The 18,020-nt window shown below is 44.5% G+C and overlaps 1 protein-coding gene across 2 annotated transcripts; it reads right to left on the bottom strand.

Moving 5' to 3' along the window:
* Positions 1-939: 939 nt before the first annotated feature.
* LOC118419639 (paired mesoderm homeobox protein 2A-like) lies at positions 940-12,854 on the bottom strand. Of its 2 annotated transcripts, none has more exons than XM_035826123.1 (5): positions 12,372-12,854; positions 10,041-10,115; positions 8,688-8,878; positions 2,248-2,395; positions 940-1,375 (listed from the first exon to the last, which is right to left on the bottom strand). In XM_035826123.1, exons 1-5 carry the CDS (start codon positions 12,613-12,615, stop codon positions 1,119-1,121), a joined length of 915 nt encoding a protein of 304 aa, XP_035682016.1. In that variant the 5' UTR covers positions 12,616-12,854; the 3' UTR covers positions 940-1,118. The 2 variants fall into 2 exon arrangements, with proteins under 2 accessions (XP_035682016.1, XP_035682015.1); XM_035826122.1 differs by having other exon boundaries at positions 8,688-8,881.
* Positions 12,855-18,020: the final 5,166 nt, after the last annotated feature.

An 18,020-nucleotide genomic window follows, 5' to 3' on the forward strand; every position in this document is an offset into this window, starting at 1 on the left:
ACATTTTTGGCAACTTTTTGGAGAGCTTGGTCAGGAAACGACAATACGACAGTATTTTAAACACAGATTTATCCTTATTATTCATTATCTATTTTGGCGAACTTGCATGAGTTTAATGCGTAAGAAAAAGAGCTAGTATCTGACGTACCACTTTTCACACACAGCAGACAATGAAAGAGCTTTTTCCGACATATTTACAAAATTACACTGAAAAACCCGTATTGGGCAGGTAAATGACTTGATAACAAAGTTTCCTGTTCTAACTAGGACATAACAGCCGACGGTGTGATATCTTGTCGGTTGTTACCATTCTTATTATTCAGCACGCAGAAGTCTTGACTATTGTGAATTTCGGTGTTGTACAGGGAAAACAGTATGGTATTGGAACGGTGTGTACATTTATAATTGTGTGTCTGATGTCTACCTAGTACGTTTTTAAACTCGATTTTACTGTACTGGAAGGGTTTCTGTACTGGTTCGCCGCTTAGCGGAGATAGGAAGGGTGTGTTACCGAAGAGAAGTGAAGTCTCCTGTAGAGGATAGCGATGTGTTAGGCTTGGGTCCCATTTCCAAAACGGGGCCCGGCCGGAATGTTTGCGGAAACGAAAAAGAAACGTTTTTTTTACCAAAGTATATACACAAATTATGCTCCTGACTAATTTCTTTTACGTTCTGTGTGTGTTTTGTTGCCTTTCTAAAAAAAACTAAAAAAAGTTTACCATGTCTTTCGTTTCCGAAAGCTACTCGGGTTGGGAATTGGGACCTATGCCTTTTATGCCTTAGATTAGTTAAAAGGCCCCCTTTCCACTAGACGGCGATCGCGCTGCGCTCTCACTGCCACCTAACTAGGATATGTGTAACCTTTGATTTCATACTGGGTATACCATACAGCACGTGAAAGTGTGACTGAGAGGACAACAAAACACGCAAAGTGTAAAAGAAAAAATCGTTTCTTCTCTATTACAATTCGTTGAGCGATCTGTCAAATTCTATATCGCAGAGAGAGCGCCGTTCTAGTGGAAATGAGGTATAACCAAGAGAACGTGTAGTCTATCCTCACGGTGAGTAGAGAAAGATTGAGTGTTACCGAAGAGAAGTTTAGTCTCCCTTCAGCCGGCTCACGGTGAGTACAGGCTCCTGGTGGGGCTCTCCTCGCCCGTAACCTTCCCCGCGGCGGCGGCGGCCGTGAGGTTCCCCAGCACCGAGGCGTACGGCCCGCCGGCCGGGGGGAGCGTGTCGGAGCTGGGCGCCGTGATGGGCTGAAGCGTGTTCCAGGCAGACCCGCCGTGCGAGCCCGAGCCGCCGTGAGACCCCGACCCGCTCGGGGAAGGAGACGAGGTGATGGTGGGCGCCGCGGCGGAGGTGGTCGCAGTGCCTGCCGAAGACACAGGGGAGGGGGCCCGTTAGAGATTTATCGAGACTAAAAACGCACGGAGGAAGAAAGAGGGGTAGACAATGGAGAAGATGCTAGGACAATATCAGAGAATCGACAGGCATGACACCAAGTGAAAAACAGAAAGCTAGAAGGGCGGAGAAAATCGGCTGCCAGATCCTCTAGTTTTCAAAAGGTCCAATACTAAAACTAACGGATAGATGGAATTAGAGAATGATATTTGAAAAATCCACTAAACGTCCTGGTCTTTTAAGAACACAGCATACAGACATCATTAAGTATCACACGATAATGTAATATCTACAATTTAAAATTATCGTTGACAACATCTCGATTATATTACTGAACATGAAGGCCACAGTTTGCAAAAGCCCGACTTTTAGAAGTGCGTTATTAGATCCGAATACCTGCAAAGACTATCAAACCCACGCGCTCTGCCTGGCGCATCTACAAACAGCGTCGTGATAGCGGAAGGAACAGAAACGAAATATCCCGTAAAATTACAACCCTCAGAAAAACATGCAGCAATTCTAATAAGCATTGGCAATGCCTCAAGTTCGTGCGTCCTAGTTTGTGAAATTCGGAACATTAAGACTCCATATTTGCTCCATTTTGAACCCGTATTGTTCAACCAGGATAACCGCCATCCAACCCGCTACTTTCTTTCCACGAACTGTATCTGAGCGGAACTTGCTACCTGTAGAGATGGTCCCTGGAACCCTTCAGGTATAAGGTTGCATATCTACGCCAACACTTACTACTTGGAACGTACAACAACCTCCTGTACCAGTATAATTTTAAAAACTTGTGTATCAACGGACTTTAAGACCCGTAAAAAGGACGTAAGACCCTACCTGGAGTCGAAGACGCCGACGCCTCGCTTCCCGAGGAGACGTCTCCCTTCCCGGCCTTATCCTCCGCGTCCTTCTTCGCCTTAGCCTTGGCTTCCGTGGCGAGTCGCTCCTGCTTCCGGAATTTGGCCCGTCGGTTCTGGAACCAAACCTATAGGAGAGGAAATATGTAACTGTTAACGTTACATCAGTTACTACAGATGTATGTATCATGTGCGTTAGTTTATTACACAACTACACAGGTGTATGTATCCTCTCATTCCGTGGCGAGACGCTCCTGCTTCCGTAACTTCCGAGACATGTACATTCCGTTTACTACATAACTACAAATGTATGTGTCCTCTTCTCTCAGAACTTTAACTCCATTTGGAACTTAACATGTACGGGGAACGGAGTAAAAAAAAAATTCTGTAACAACTAAAGTCGGATTTTCTTACAACGAAATTTCCTCCCATATTACAGTAGACTGCCCGATTGACCCACCCATTGACCGTCGCCATCCTTATTCTAAACATAACATTGTAATGGCAGTCAAAATCCGACGCAAACTGGCCTATTTCGGCCCAAATTCGCGCTAGTAATAATAAAAAATCGATGAAAACCTCAATTTTGAAAATGATGCGGTCGTTATGGGTCCCAATTTGGGCCGGTCGCGGTCGCGTTGGCCAGGTGGTCGTTGAGAAAAGGTCGCTTAATGCTTACGTCAATGGGAAAAAAAATCGGGACCGAGAAAAAGCGGTCGAAATGGCCAGGTGGTCGCTGAGAAGAGGTGGTCGCTCGGGCAGGTTTGACTGTACATAGATAGCTGACGTGTGTGTATTTAGAATAGACACTTGTTACTTTTCACTGTCTGTATCATTGCAATTAGCCTACGGGCATGGATTTGCAAATAAATAAATAAATAAATATACAAACCTAGCATCGAAAAACATATCTGTTCTTTTATATCCACTATAACTAAAAGGCGAAGAAGGTGAATATATTCAAGTTTATTTTGTTTGGTATCAATGCGTCGTTCAACTGTACTTAGCCTAGTATGGCAAGAGAGTGTACAAAAAAAGTCTCCATCCATTCAGTAACATCGGCTACAAACCCCGCGCGCCCCAACTGTGAACTGAGCAGTCTGTGTTTTCGGTTCTCCACCCACTGATCGCTCTCTGTCATCAGGATAATCTCCGTGATGTGTTTGTCGGCAAACAAGAATTATCATCCCACCATTCCGGTGATTAAACTGTGCTGGAGGACCCGAGTATTCATTAAAACTCTCCACACTGTTTGCTCAGTACGTGAGGAAACCTCCCGGCCCATTGTAGCCGTGTTTGTACCAGACAAACCGCCACAGTCTGCGGTGTGTGTAACAGAATGTATCCATGTGGTCTGTAGCAACAATGATTGTAACAACCCGCCCATCTGCGCGGCCTGATGACCATTTTGTGTGCCCGGAGTGCGACACGACTCCCCGCTGCCCGACATATTGTCACCCGACAGGTGGTCAGATAACATCTCTGCCGTTTTCATGCCTAAATCAACAAAAATTGCCCACAGGCTTAACACAGGCCATTATATGATATGAAAATAGAAACGATTCCTAAACCAGAAGCAAGAAAACTGTCATCTTTTAGAGTGGGCCAATTCCCGTTCTCTATATTTTCGACAATTCTACTACATTTTCTGTCGCAGAAAATTACTTGAACATGACAACGCTGCACTCACTACCGTTCAGGAGCGATCTGACGTGGCGAAATTGAAGAGTATCGAAATGAACAAATAAATAATAAATGTTACACCCCGAAATAAGGTTTACGCAACTTAATTTAAGGTATCGGTACGTAGAAGCTTGTGAATAACAAATTGTGGAACATCTGACGAATGTACATGTAGCTATTAGAGTCACGCGTTTATGAACGGACTCCTTCGGTAGTGACAGACATGAACAACACGTACTACCCCAGACAGCGGTATGGATTCCAACGAAAACTACTGCCTGCTGAATCAGGAACTGTCAAATTTTGACGCTGTTTTGCCGGAACATCTTAGTAGTTTATTTCAGACATTAACACAAACATAGCTGAGAGGATGCGCCTTCGTCAACGGGTCCTTTCCTTGGTACTGAACAGCACCGATGTATGAAGCGGTTTGGGGAAGCGCTGAGGGCATTGCTCTTTGTTATTTTGTGTCTTTCTTGAACGTGTGTGAAACGCGTGTAAGAGAATAAACAGTTAACTATGGTGTGTCTTTCTTAAACTACTGGCCAGATTCTTGCACATACAAACATAATTCCCGTAATGTGTTTGTTGGCAAACAAAAATTATTGAATTAAGTTCTGAACCAATCTCGTGATTGAAAAGGGCACAAGGACCCGAGTATTCATGAAAACACTACGCAATGTTTGCTCAATATGTGAGTAAAATCTCCCGGTCTATTGTAGCCGTGTTTGCGTCAAGAAAACACGTAGACCCTGGCTTGGTCGTTGTTGTGATCAGTAACTGTCGATGGCTCATTGCAGAAGGACACGCGCCTAAAACTAAACAATACACGCTCGCCTGTCTTTCTTAACACGCGCAACGTGAAGATGTATCAATTTGGCAATCATTTCACAATACGGCACTTTGCTTTTACGTTTTACTTTAGTGTAGTATTTCTTGATGTCCATTTCCAATCAGTGTACATTGACAAAATGCTATATTTTCTTTTCTAGAATACTTTCTTTTATTCATATGAGAATAAGTGGTGATAAAGTGAAATTAACGGACCAGATTAACTAGATTTCCGCCAAATCACAGATGACCAATTCGGAATCGTTTCCAGCTGCGCGCCCCGTGCCGAACACACGGGTTGCGTCTGTTGGAGCACTTCCCAAATTACAGATCTGTAAACCCGGCAGATAACAAACAATACCCACCACTGATGCTTCCTTAACAAACAATACCCACCATGACCACGGGTGCTTTCTTAACAAACAATACCTCACAACAATACCCACCACGGGTGCTTTCTTAACAAACAATACCCCACAACAATACCCACCACGGGTGCTTCCTTAACCACTCCGGCAGATTACATGGCAATCACGCCGATTATTGTATTAACCACGAGCCACGCGTCCAAACTAAACAAACACTCTCGAGTCTTTCTCTGCCACTCTGCGTGATTAGTTATCAATCACTGCTCATCCCAGACTAAACTAACACCCTCCCCCACTCCAGGCTGCCGCCAAACAATTCACAGATAGCTGAACAGATTTTGAAGATAATGAATTCCTCCTTTTTGCTTATTCAAAAACGATTTAATCTCTACAACTGGATAAAATTGAGGATTGACTTCCGGACGTTTCGAGTGACATCCATCACTCTTCTTCAGCGTCACTAGAATGACCGCCCGGAAGAAGTATCTCAGTGTTTTGACCAGTCATAGAGATTGCATTAGATATTGTTTACCCTCACAGACATTTCTCTTTTTACGTTTTGTGCCTTTTGTTGTATTTCGAACCATGCTTTTGCCTCGGACATCATATTTGAATCGTGGGGTCACACAATTTTGGTCACTACGATCGCTGTCTAGTGGGAAAGTGAGTATTTCACTGAAGCTGTGGCCGTGCGGTTTTCACAGAGCTCTCAACTAATTTCATTGATAAAAACGAATCTTTCCACGCTTTGTGTGTTTTGTTGTTTTTCTAGTCATACTTCTACGTTTTGCATGATACTTCCGTTATAACGTCAAGGGTAACACACTCCAGTTGAGGAGTTTGAGATCCCCATTTCCGAAACGGGAGGTTTGCGGAAACGAAAAAATAAAAGTCTTTACCGAGGAATACACACAAATTCTGCTGCTGACTATTTGTTTAAAGTGCTGTTGTTTTGTTGCTTTTCTTATAATATTTTTCGTTTCCGAAAGCTCCCCGGCCTGGTCTTTACCCAGGAATATACACAAATTATGCTGCTGACTATTTGTTTAAAGTTCTACTGTTTTGTTGCTTTTCTTATAATATTTTTCTGTTGTTTTGTTACTTTTCTTATAATATTTTTCTGTTGTTTTGTTGCTTTTCTTATAATATGTTTCGTCTCCGAAAGCTCCCCGGCCGGGTCCCGGGTTGGGAATTGGGACTTAAACAAACCATCAGCCTGACGTGTGTTTGTGCGCCACTCTGCATGATTAGGTACCAATCAGGGAGTCACTCCGGTTAAACCGCCCCGCTCATTTACAGCCGGGGATTACATGCAGCACCGGAGGGTCAATAATAACCAGCCGGAGGATTGCATGCAGCACCGGAGGGTCAATAATAACCAGCCAGAGGATTGCATGCAGCACCGGATGGTAAATAACGCCGCTCACATCGTCATTACGGCATTACCGGGGCTCTGTGAGGTAATTAATTAGCAGGAGAATGTTCCCTCCCCTCCCTCTCCACTGCGCATGTGCGGCACGTGGCGGACAGACAGGGAGCGTGCGGCAAGGGGGAACTATCAGCGGGATTCCTCTATCCATAATATCGTTACGGTTAGGCAAAAGCTGTGCAGGGCATTCTATTTAGTAGAAAATGCCACAAAGTTAATCCTGAGGCATTGAGATATTTCCATACCTAGATAGCAGGTTATAAAGTGTGTGTTAAGCTTGTGACAATTTCGTTTGCCTCCCGGTTAAACCAACGCGCTCTTTTCCAGCCGGGAGGCTTAGAGTCAATCACTCTGCGGACATCGTCATTACGGCGTTACCGGCTGTATGGGAGGTAATTAATTAGTAGGAGAATGTACAGCCTCCCCCCTCCCACTCTGCGGCACGTGGCGAACAGGCCGGAAGCGTGCGGAATTTCAGTATCCATATCCTTACGGTTAATTAATAAGTAAAACCTGTACAATAGATTCCATTCAGTCGAACATGGCAGAAAAATACATCTGAGACATTATTGCAGGCTCAAGAAGAAATGTCCCTTTACCTTTGTGCCAAATTTCATCTTATTCGATGGAAAAGAGCGCGTTGCTATTCCGGTTAAAGCAACGCGCTCTTTTCCAGCCGTGAGGATTAGAGTCAATCACTCTGCGGACATCGGCATTACCGGGTCTCTGTCAGGTAATTGATTAATAAGCAGGAGAATGTAACCCCCCCCCCCACCCCCCACCCCACACACACACACACACACTGTGTGGCACGTGGCGAACAGACAGGGAGCGTGCGGTATAGTCTGTCCCTATACAACTGTGATCTTCTGTGTGGTTGATTATGTATACTGGCGAGAAGAACTATACTCAGTTGATACATGTAACTGGGTACACCATTTAATTCTACTATGTATGTTTAGCTCATACATTGTTGTCTATACTTTCCTGTTATGTGTCATACAGTAGACGACACGTACCAAGCTGTTTGGGCGATTCAGTTCATACAGTGCAGTACAGTAGATTTGTCTGTAACCGGGAAATGCGCGAAAAGGACAACAAATCGCTCTGGGGCAGAAAATCTAGATGCCTCCATATTAAGATTGGGTACGCTCAATATTAATGCTTTCAGCTAGTTTATGCAAAATTGTACAATTTTGTAACAGAAGTAACAGAAAACGGGTCCCTTCCGTGAACAAACTTCCGAATTTCTTTCGATATGTTTCACAGCTGCTTTTTTTTTCATCCACAGATATGTTCTTCCCTTATCGCCAGGGTTATCTACAGTTGACAAAACGCGCTATCTGAGCAGAAATCAGGGGTTAAAACGCGCCCTTTCAGATGTAGATGACGGAACAGTTATCAGTGCGCTGTGCCATATGGTGGGCATAGGACCCCCTACCGCGGGCACAAAGGGGTTAACAAAGACATTGGTTGTCACAGGGTTAACAAAGACATTGTCTGTCACAGGGTTAACAAAGACATTAGCTGTCACAGGGTTAACAGGTAGTCTCCGAGAAGAGTTCCGGCTCCGGATTTTTACGTATGTTTAGGCGTTTTCGTCGGGGTTTCTGATTATGTCCTCGGCCGATAGACATGAAGAAAGCGGAACAAAATTGAAAGCCCGACTTCTGCTTGGAGAGTTCGAGGGTGCTTCAGAAAGTAATGCCATGGTTTTATAACAGGCTCATTTTTGTATGAGTAGAAATTTGGCACAAAGGTAAAGGCATATATCCTCTGGATATTGAAATATCTCAATTTGTTTCTCAGGTTTTCTTGAACGCCAGCTCCTCGCGTGTGTAGATGTCCGGGTAGCGCGTCTGTATCTCACAGGTAACACACCTATACTACACAGGTAACCCTACAGGTAACCCACCTGTACTCTCGCCTCCGTCAGGTCTATCTTGAGCGCCAGCTCCTCGCGCGTGTAGATGTCTGGGTAGTGAGTCTGTACTACACAGGTAACACACCTGTACTACACAGGTAACACACCTGTACTACACAGGTAACACACCTGTACTACACAGGTAACACACCTGTACTACACAGGTAACCCTACAGGTAACTCACCTGTACTCTCGCCTCCGTCAGGTCTATCTTGAGCGCCAGCTCCTCGCGTGTGTAGATGTCCGGGTAGTGAGTCTCCGCGAAGACGCGCTCCAGCTCCTTGAGTTGTGCCGAAGTGAAAGTTGCACTGATGCGGCGCTGTTTCCTCTTCTCGTGCAGGCCGGGCGGACCGTCGTGAAACAACTTGTACTGAGCTACTGCAGTAAACAACAAACATAAACATAAACAACAACAAACAAACAAACAACACTGATGCGGCGCTGTTTCCTCTTTTCATGCAGGCCGGGCGGACCGTCGTGAAACAACTTGTACTGAGCTACTGCAGGGAAGGAATAAACATAAACATAAACAACAACAAACACAAACAACAACAACAAACAACTTGTACTGAGCTACTGCAGGAAGCAACATACACAAACACCAACAACAACAAACATATAAACAACTTGTAATGCGCTACTGCAGGGAGCAACATACAAGCATAAACAACAACAAACAAACATATAATAATAATAATCAACGTGTACTGAGCTACTGCAGGTAAGAAATAAACACAAAGTACAGTAGCAAACAAACAATGTTTACTGATCTACGGCATAGAACCGGCAACAAACACAAACATAAAACACAGCAAACAGAAACAAACGTACCTCTTAACAAACAAACAAACTAAAAAATACAAACAAACCTCCACCACAACAAACAGACTGTAAAGAAATTGAGTCAGGGTCTGATAAAAATCGCAACAAAACCTAGCCTGACTTCTCTAGCTTCCTGTAAGTTTGCATACAAAACAATGAAGGTAAGTCTGATCCACAGAAAACACATCTTCAATCATTCTTTTCCATTGAAAAAACTGGTAAAAATCACAGGAAGTAAAGGTCAAAACATTGAAAAATTATTGCTGTTGCCAAGACAGTACGAATGTAGCAGTAGCAAATTCGAAAGAACTGCCAAAACATTCCAATGACACAAGCAGCGGCAGCCACATCACAATGCTAGCGGAAATATGCCGCGGTAGCGACGGAACGAAAAATAACCAACGCATTTGAAAAGTTCTACGAATTGTCTCAAATTTTGGGACATTTCGGTTGTCTCTAGCATACGACGGTGGGATCAACAGTTGAAATTTGCCAAATGGATTAAATAATACGCGAAATAAGAGTCAAACAACTGGTTAAATTGTGGAACGGTCAGACGTTTCAGACAGACCGTCTTTCTGTTGTGACTACATGAAAATCTGGTCATGCCATGGTAACACAGCGGGTTGGAAACTGTGCTCCTAGAAATGTGGCCGATTTCATCTATTTTCCACCAACCATGCAGTCAGGTATAATTAACATATTTTGGCATCACCTGTGATATAGTCGTGCCTCTCGTCTTTGAGCGCGCCGACTTTAGAGGTGTTCCACAGACTGCCGTAAGCGTCCGCTGCAAAACAATGGAACAAACAATAGCAACTCAGGTGAGGCAGACTTTCACTTTCCTGAAGGTAGGTTTCGCCAGTGATGGCATGTACATGTGCTACTGAACACACAACCTGCTGTAAACAGGTTTACCTGGCGAACTCAGGACAAATCTGCTACAACAAACAGATATCCCTGAACAGGCGCACAGCGGCGTTTATGGCTAGAACTACATCGAAGATAAGGTTCAGTTCCGGCTGTTTTGGACGTGTTTTAGGCGTGATAGGCTTTCTATTTTGCACCGCAATCATAAAGAAAGTTGTACAAAATAGAAAGCCCGACAACAAAACGCCTAAAACGCGCGTCAAAAACAGCGGGACCCGAACCTTTGCTTGGAGGGTAAGCTAGAGCACTATGGAATGTGAAATAAATGCACAATGTAAAGGAACGACATAAGAAGCGCGATAGATAAAGACATTTTCTAAAATGGTCAAGCATAAAAAGGGTGCAGTCAACATTGCCATACGTAGGAAATAGCCCTTAAACTAGCTGCAAATATGGAGAAACGATGGTACAAAACGATGGTACAAAACAGTTGTCAAAGCCGGCACTATCAAAATTAAGACTAGTACACGCGACCAGCACAATCTGTAGCCGTTTTGCGCCGTTCTAGCTACAATTTCAGCAAGTGTAGCAATATGCATACACACAAATCACAGACGCAAAATAACGAATCATCAAAATGTGTTGCCAAATGTGTTCCACAACATCACAGGAAAATATCCACAGAAGGCAGAAGTAGCCGCTTAAGAAGACGTAGAAACATTGAGGGTAGCGGGAATCTCCCCGGTCTGGCGGGAGGTTTTCACATGAAGACCCGCCTGTTTCTCATTGCGGCACCGGTAAAACTTCGCGGTGGCTTTAAACGTGGGATAGTTTCTAAAAACTGTCGCATGGAAACAGTTAGGACATCTGACTTTTTTTGTAATTTTTTGTGCAAATATGGATACATGTTCATGTTGAGATCGACACCAATCCGAAGCCAGGGCGAAGGTAAGAGAGAAAAATGGAGCAGACGGCGTGGGCTGTCAGTAATACAATTGAATTATAAATATCATCGCTGTGAGGTTGGAATATTTTCTAATAGGGTCGCCTCATGTACAAGAAAATTTCTATTTCGTTTAATGTGTCGAAAAGAAATAATATTGTATAGTTCTATGAAAATGAAGATAGCACGCAGGTAAGAAATAAAAGATGTGGATGCTGACTGTGGATGTCCATCAGTAATACAGTTATAGAGACAAGCGGTAGAATTGTCTATAATTGTCTGATGCGGTCGCCTTCAGGACTATGAAAAGAAGTTCGGAAATTTTTCTTTTACAAATGAATCTATCCCTATCAAACTTACACAAATCTGAAGGTAGAACGCGAAGAAGAAAGAACAGGTGCGGAGTAGAGAGTATACAACATGTCCATCAGAAATACAGTCACAGATATGCACACGGCGGAGTTGAGTCTGACTACACTACATGCACCGATCACCCGTAGCGTACTTTACACATCCTGGCGACGAGATTCAAAGTACTTTACCATCCAAATATAGGGTTACTTTCTTAGTTATCAGTCATATTGGGAGGCAGTCGTTCCTACTTTTTTGACCCACGTTTTCTGTCTTCTTATTCCGTTGAAAAAGTACTTATATGTCCCAGCTACATGCGCCATGTCTAAACGGCCGTTATGCGCATGTAAAAATTAAAACTACATCAGATTCTACAAGATTCGCAAATCCGGCTAAAATGTTCCGGAGAATTCGGATAAAAGGGGTGTATTCTGTCGGTAGGACGGTCTGACTTCTTGCCACAGTTTGCTTTCCTCTAAAGATCTTTCAAATCAGTAAGACAGGCGATTTTCCCGTTAGAAGACTTTGAGAAAAGCGCAGCGGAAGGAACTGGGAGGTTGGGGACAGTTGTGGCGATTCTTCCCGCCCAAAACTAAAATCCCTTTCCTTCTCTTTGTGCGGAAAATCTCCGGCGGTATGAGCGGTAAAAATCATAGTTTGTGTACTGTGATTGAGTTACAAGAGCAAGTTAAGTTTGTTCATAACTTAATAACATTATATCCGATTTCCAACGCCTTATCTTCCGACAAATTTCATTACCCAGCAACACAAACGAAATAACCTCCATAACCGTCTGAAATCCGCGGAAAACTTCATTTCCTCGTCGGGCCGGTTGTGGAGAGTTTACCTGGTGTGTGCGTGCGTGTGTGCGGCGGAGCTTACCTGGTGTGTACGGAGTCGGCTGGTGGTGCGGGTCCCGCATCGACGGTAGCGTGCAGTTGGCGGCGGCGGGGCCGGGCGGACAGGTGGTCGGGAAGGAGTGGTTCCGTATCGGGGAGTACTGGTAGCCCTGCGAGCCCTGCAGCTGCGTGCAGGAGGAGAAGTCCGGGTAGGAGCTGGTGATGGAAGGGTCGATGTTGCTCATGCAGGAGTCGTACAGGGACGTGTTCAGGTACGGGTACTCCATGGTGGGACGGAGAGTTTTGGTTACTTCTGTCGGTGGGAAAGTTTGGCGTGTGTGTGAGTGTACCACGGCTGTGTGGAGTGTGATATAGGGGTGTGTTCAGCCCCGCTCGGGCCGGTGTCGCGCGCCTGTTGCAGCCGGGAGGCGGGATCGATGGACCACATGTAATATTTATAATTTGTTTACTCCGGCTGCCATCTGCGATGCGACACCGGCGGGACAGACCACTGCAGCCGCGGGGGGCGCAGCATGCACGGGTTCATGTTTGGATTTACTGAGATTCCTGACAACATACCAGGCTTGGAGAACTTACAACTGTGTAGGTCCTTGGCCGGGACATTGAGGCGAAGTTTTACTATTTTGCCAACAGTTAAATGTGGGCAGATAGAAACTAGCTAGACAATGCTACAGTCGGCGTTTTCTACAACAAAACCACACCCACCGTCGTACGATTTGATCATGTAGGAATGTTCGAGCAGACTGCGAAAGAACGAACTAGTCTCCAAGCAGACCCATCGGTGCCTTAGAGATAATATATTAAAGCTGGCAAAGGAGTATAGCCGGCCAAAGGGAGATAGCCGGCTAAGGGAGTCAAACGGGCACCGGAGCCATACTAAGTCCCTGGCCAGCTTTGATACTATCTCTAAGGCACCGTTGGGTCTGCTTGGAGACTTAGAACGAACCGCTGACAGGGGCATGTGAAAGCCTTTTCCGTTATTTTGTACGATGCTCGGTGATGTGAGAGTTTTAATGTTGATGTTCCAGTTTAGCATTAGTGTTTTTATATTCCAGGATAGACAGTTTGAGTTAGAGTGGAATGTAAAAGTGAGCTCGAACAAGTTTAGCTCACTGAAGAGCTGCTCTTTTACTAGTGGTGACAGAGAAGACTGATGATATGTACAGTATTTATGGTCCATTGTACCGGAGAATGCTCTTTTCGTCAAGCACAATGAACAGTGCACCACGGCTTTACGTCCCGTCCTAATACCCCTGTCACATTTGGCGAAAATCGATCGGACGACGATTCTGCGGCAATCGACCGAGCCTCGCTTATAACTTTATTGCACAACAATTGTACAAGGTACAAAGTATGGCTTAAATGTGACAGGAACGGTTTTCAGGTGAAAAATACGCGCAACCCTCTGTCTTTCTGTCGATCTTAAATATGGCCGATCTTCCATCGATACGCCCGAAGATCGTAGATAATGTGACAGGGGTATAATGACTGTAACCCTTTCCAGTAGCGTGCATGTCGGGTGAGCGACAAAGCCAGGAGGTTAGACCTCACAGCTTCTTGGTCCAGAGGCGGGCCGCTAACCACTGTACTGTTACTAAGAGGTTGCCAGTGTTGGCCTGTTGTGTATAATGTAGTCCTACCGGACTGACTACGCTGGCTGGTACAGGGAGAATAATTTGCCAGGAAAGTTTAGAAAAATGAACCTTATCGTGGACTGACTCCTTTGGCTAATTTCCCAATATTTGTACCGAATTCTACGATCCCCGCACCCCCGTGGGAAGGCCTGGTGGAGTCGGCTACTCTCCAAGCAGAGGTTAGGCTCCGACTGTTTTTTATAACGCTTTTTTAGTGTTTTTTATCGGGCTTTCTATTTTGTATTGTATCTTGTATTGTCAAAACCTAACCTCCCACGAGCCAGGGAGTGGCCTATTGTGTATAATGTACATACGCCACGTGCCAGAGTATGTAATATACATCTGGCACGTGCCACTAATTACTACAAAACGATGGGGCGGATTTCTGCCAGCCGGGTGACAATCATATCAAAATCCCCCACCCCTGGGACGTTCCCCATCCCCTGGGACGCCACCTTGCCCCCGGGGCGGACGGCCAGACGGCAGGCCGCACGTGCCAGCGGGATGGGCCGCTTTGTTACAGGCACTTTGTTAAGTACTTGTTTATCTATTATACTAGAAGGCTCAGAAAGGAACAATCAAATAGTCCCAACGCAGGATTGAGGTCTTCAAACTTTTGCTTTCCGTTGAAACTATTGTGGAGCGGAACTCGTTGTTACCAAGTACAGTAGGGGAATTCTTACTAAATAGCTCTAACAACGCTAGATGTGAACAAAGTTAGGTGTGACACACACTGCTTATGGCCAACCGTCGGGTGCCGACGACACACACATACACACACACACACACATGCACAAACACACACACGTACACATACACACAAATACAAACACACACACACATATAGACAGAGAAATACACAAACACAGAGATGCAGACAGACACACAAACAAACAGACACGCACAGAGATAGATACACACACATACACATAACTACAGCCATAGATACGCTGAGACACACACACAGACGGCCAGACTAGCCAAGAACAAGTTTTGCTCCCCCTGGGAAGAAGTAGAGAAGGCAGCGGTACCCAGGGTTCACCGCTCATGGCCGATGGAACGCGGGTCCACTTAAAACAATTTGCACCAAATGCAATAAGTCAAGTAAGTCATGTCAATAAGTCGGCTCTCCGCGCACGGTGAGATATATGGCACCCCGGCCTCCAGGAGAGCACAGAGCGCGCCGAGTCGATTCTAACGTGATTTGCCGTGAGATGTTAGTTCGGCGGCCAAGGTTAGGGCGTGAGATGTTAGTCCGGCGGCCAAGGTTAGGGAAGGTCTGAGATGTTCGTCCGGCGGCCAAGGTTAGGGAACGTCTTAGAAAGCTGCCGGATTATGAATGGATCAACAGATCTTATTTTGTTGATTCACTGGCGAAGAGACTAAAGTGATGTTGTCTCCTAAGTGTAAAGGTTTTTATAGCGTCCCAGCTACAGGTATTAGTTTGATGTCCAGATGTCGATGGATAAAGATGTATATTATCATTTTTCCCTCAGCCCCAGCCCAGAATTATGTATAGCTGGACACTTGTGAAATGGATGCACAGAGGGAGACACTTGAACATTGTGATGTTGTCTCCTAAGTGTAAAAGGTTTTTATAGCGTCCCAGCTTCAGTATTAGTTTGAGGTCGATGGACTACAGATGTAGATTATACTTCTTTCCTCATCTCCAGCCCAGAATTATGTATAGCTGGACACTTGTGAAATGGGTGTACAGATGGAGACAATTAGGCTTGAATCCACGACTTCAACCTCGAACATTGTCCCTACGTCTGCCCGTTTGCACCAATAGTTCTACAGTCATAACGTTACGTGTAGCACAGGATTCGATGGCTTTCCACGCTTTGTTCTATCTTTTGTAAGAATGAAGGAAGGAATTCTACAGTCAAAATGGTAAAATGTATGACAGCAATAACTCAGCAATCAACATGATATCATAATACTCGTCTATTCTAGAAACCATGACTTCGGGAATATGGACGCGTGTGGGTAGGATTACACGTACTCTTCAGTGCCTGCGAGTGTATCTGTATCTGTATCTATATAGCCGGTATAACCGCCCTTCGGCGTAACACACCAGCTAGTGTCTCGCCCGCCTAAAGTCACAGGAAAATAGCGGCACGCTCTGCACAGATGCTGTTGCTTTTCCGCATCCTTTTGGTAAAATGAGCAAAGAACAGTGGTGACGTAGTCCTTTGTTCAGCCCGTGCTACGGACAGTGCATCTGCATGTTCACTTCAAGCTGGGTATAAATGTGGTCTTGATAAACCATATAATGTTTGTCCATATAATAACCGTCCCAATCATTACTTTTTATTCGCCAGTTCAGCCTGTGTTAGTGATAGTGTACGGACATGTATATTTGAGAAAACTATTGTATATGTTTTATTCGCAAGGCTCGGTATGTTTCATACGTATTGACACAGCCGCAATGAACCAATTTCCTTACTTTATGTATTGCTTTCTGTCCATTGGTTTGGCGGAGATACAGACACCAAGGGTGCACAACTGGCGTTACATTGCATACATCGATGTGACTTGGATCTATGACACAAATGACGGGTATGTGGAAAGTGAACATATGTGATATACCAAATGTTAGATGGAAGAGTTGCCGTTGAATGGACTGTATGACTTTGGTTTGGTTTGGTTTATTTAGATCTCCATTAGTGAAATACACTAGTCTTCCTGGAGTCCACATTAAAACAATACAGAAATAGTAGCAACAGAAATGTACAAATAATACAAATTATAACTTTGAAATAACAGAAAGCAAATATATGGTAAATTGATAATCAGTGATTTACATACTTAGCCAAATTGAATTGTCAATATTGTACATAACTTGTTTTGATGAACCCACCGTTACGCTGTGTTCCGTCCGCCTGTGTGGCGATTCTTTCGATGACAGAAAGGAGAATAGATTTCGTGGGATAAGCATATGTACGTTTACATGCTAAACTTCCGCGTTAAACACATTGTTAATGCGACTTTAGATAGAGGCTATTTGATCAGCGGTTTATGAAGTAACCGTTTCGGAGAACATCTAAACGGTTTAGATCTTTCTCACTCCAGAAATGTAATCAATTGATGACTGAATCGGCTGGATTTCCTTTTTCAATGTGAGCCGGGTCTTAGTTGAGGAGTGCCACAGAAGTCAGCAACGGTGGCTCAGGATTGCTTTGCGCATGTTCTGCACGACATTTTGCACTGTAGCTGGTACATCTTATAATGTATCTAATATCTCAAATCTCGGCTAATTATGGGAATTGATGGACACCTTTATTGTTTTATGTTGCCCAGGTAGGCAAGTACTGGTCACGAACAAAGACATGCTTACCAACAGTCACAATAATACGACACACTGTGTTTGTCGTCTTATTGCTTCTCGGTAATGGTGGGAACGTAGGATCGTGTATAAGGCTTATATAGTTTCTATCGTCTGTTTACCAAAACGCCGCGAAGAACATAAATTTCCAGTGGTGCCCATATCTCAAATGCCTGCCTTAGTACAGGTCACCACATAGGTACGAGTATGAGTACCATGTAGCTATATTGGTTCCACTTCTTTTCGTTGCTTGGCGAGGATGAAACTATCTCTTTTGCGCAAACTTATAGGATGGGGTCATATAGTTTCCATACTTGGTTTACCAAAACGCAGAAGTGACATAAATTTCCAGTGTTGCCCATCTTTTGCCGAATGAGGGTCAAGTTTCTGAAATGTCTGCCTTAGTACAGACCATGTGCAATATAAAGATGTCACTGGTACGGATCCAACATATAGAACTGTAGGGTCGCGTCGTTTTCTCAAACCACATGAGGAACATAAATCTCCAGTAGTGCCCATATCTTACCAAACGACGGACAAGTTCCTGAAATGTCGCCCTGCCCGATGACCAGGGGGCAGAGGTCATGGCTGAATAGGGCAGAGAATCGCAATTACCCAAACAAGTACTCCGAGCAGAGATTTCCAAGTACTCCACACGGACCTACATCTGTATGCGCGTGGTGCGGCCTGCGGAGAGTAATTGATTTCT

The sequence above is a fragment of the Branchiostoma floridae genome, chromosome 7, assembly GCF_000003815.2.
Source record: "Branchiostoma floridae strain S238N-H82 chromosome 7, Bfl_VNyyK, whole genome shotgun sequence".
Taxonomy (NCBI): domain Eukaryota; kingdom Metazoa; phylum Chordata; class Leptocardii; order Amphioxiformes; family Branchiostomatidae; genus Branchiostoma; species Branchiostoma floridae.

Excerpts from the sequence above, each read along its gene's own strand:
- LOC118419639 (XM_035826122.1), bottom strand. The coding sequence starts at position 12,615 with ATGGAGTACCCGTACCTGAACACGTCCCTGTACGACTCCTGCATGAGC. Across the intron at positions 10,116-12,371 it reads GCCGACTCCGTACACACCAG|CGGACGCTTACGGCAGTCTG; the intron begins GTAAGCTCCGCC and ends ATTGTTTTGCAG. Across the intron at positions 2,396-8,687 it reads TGACGGAGGCGAGAGTACAG|GTTTGGTTCCAGAACCGACG; the intron begins GTGAGTTACCTG and ends CCTCTCCTATAG.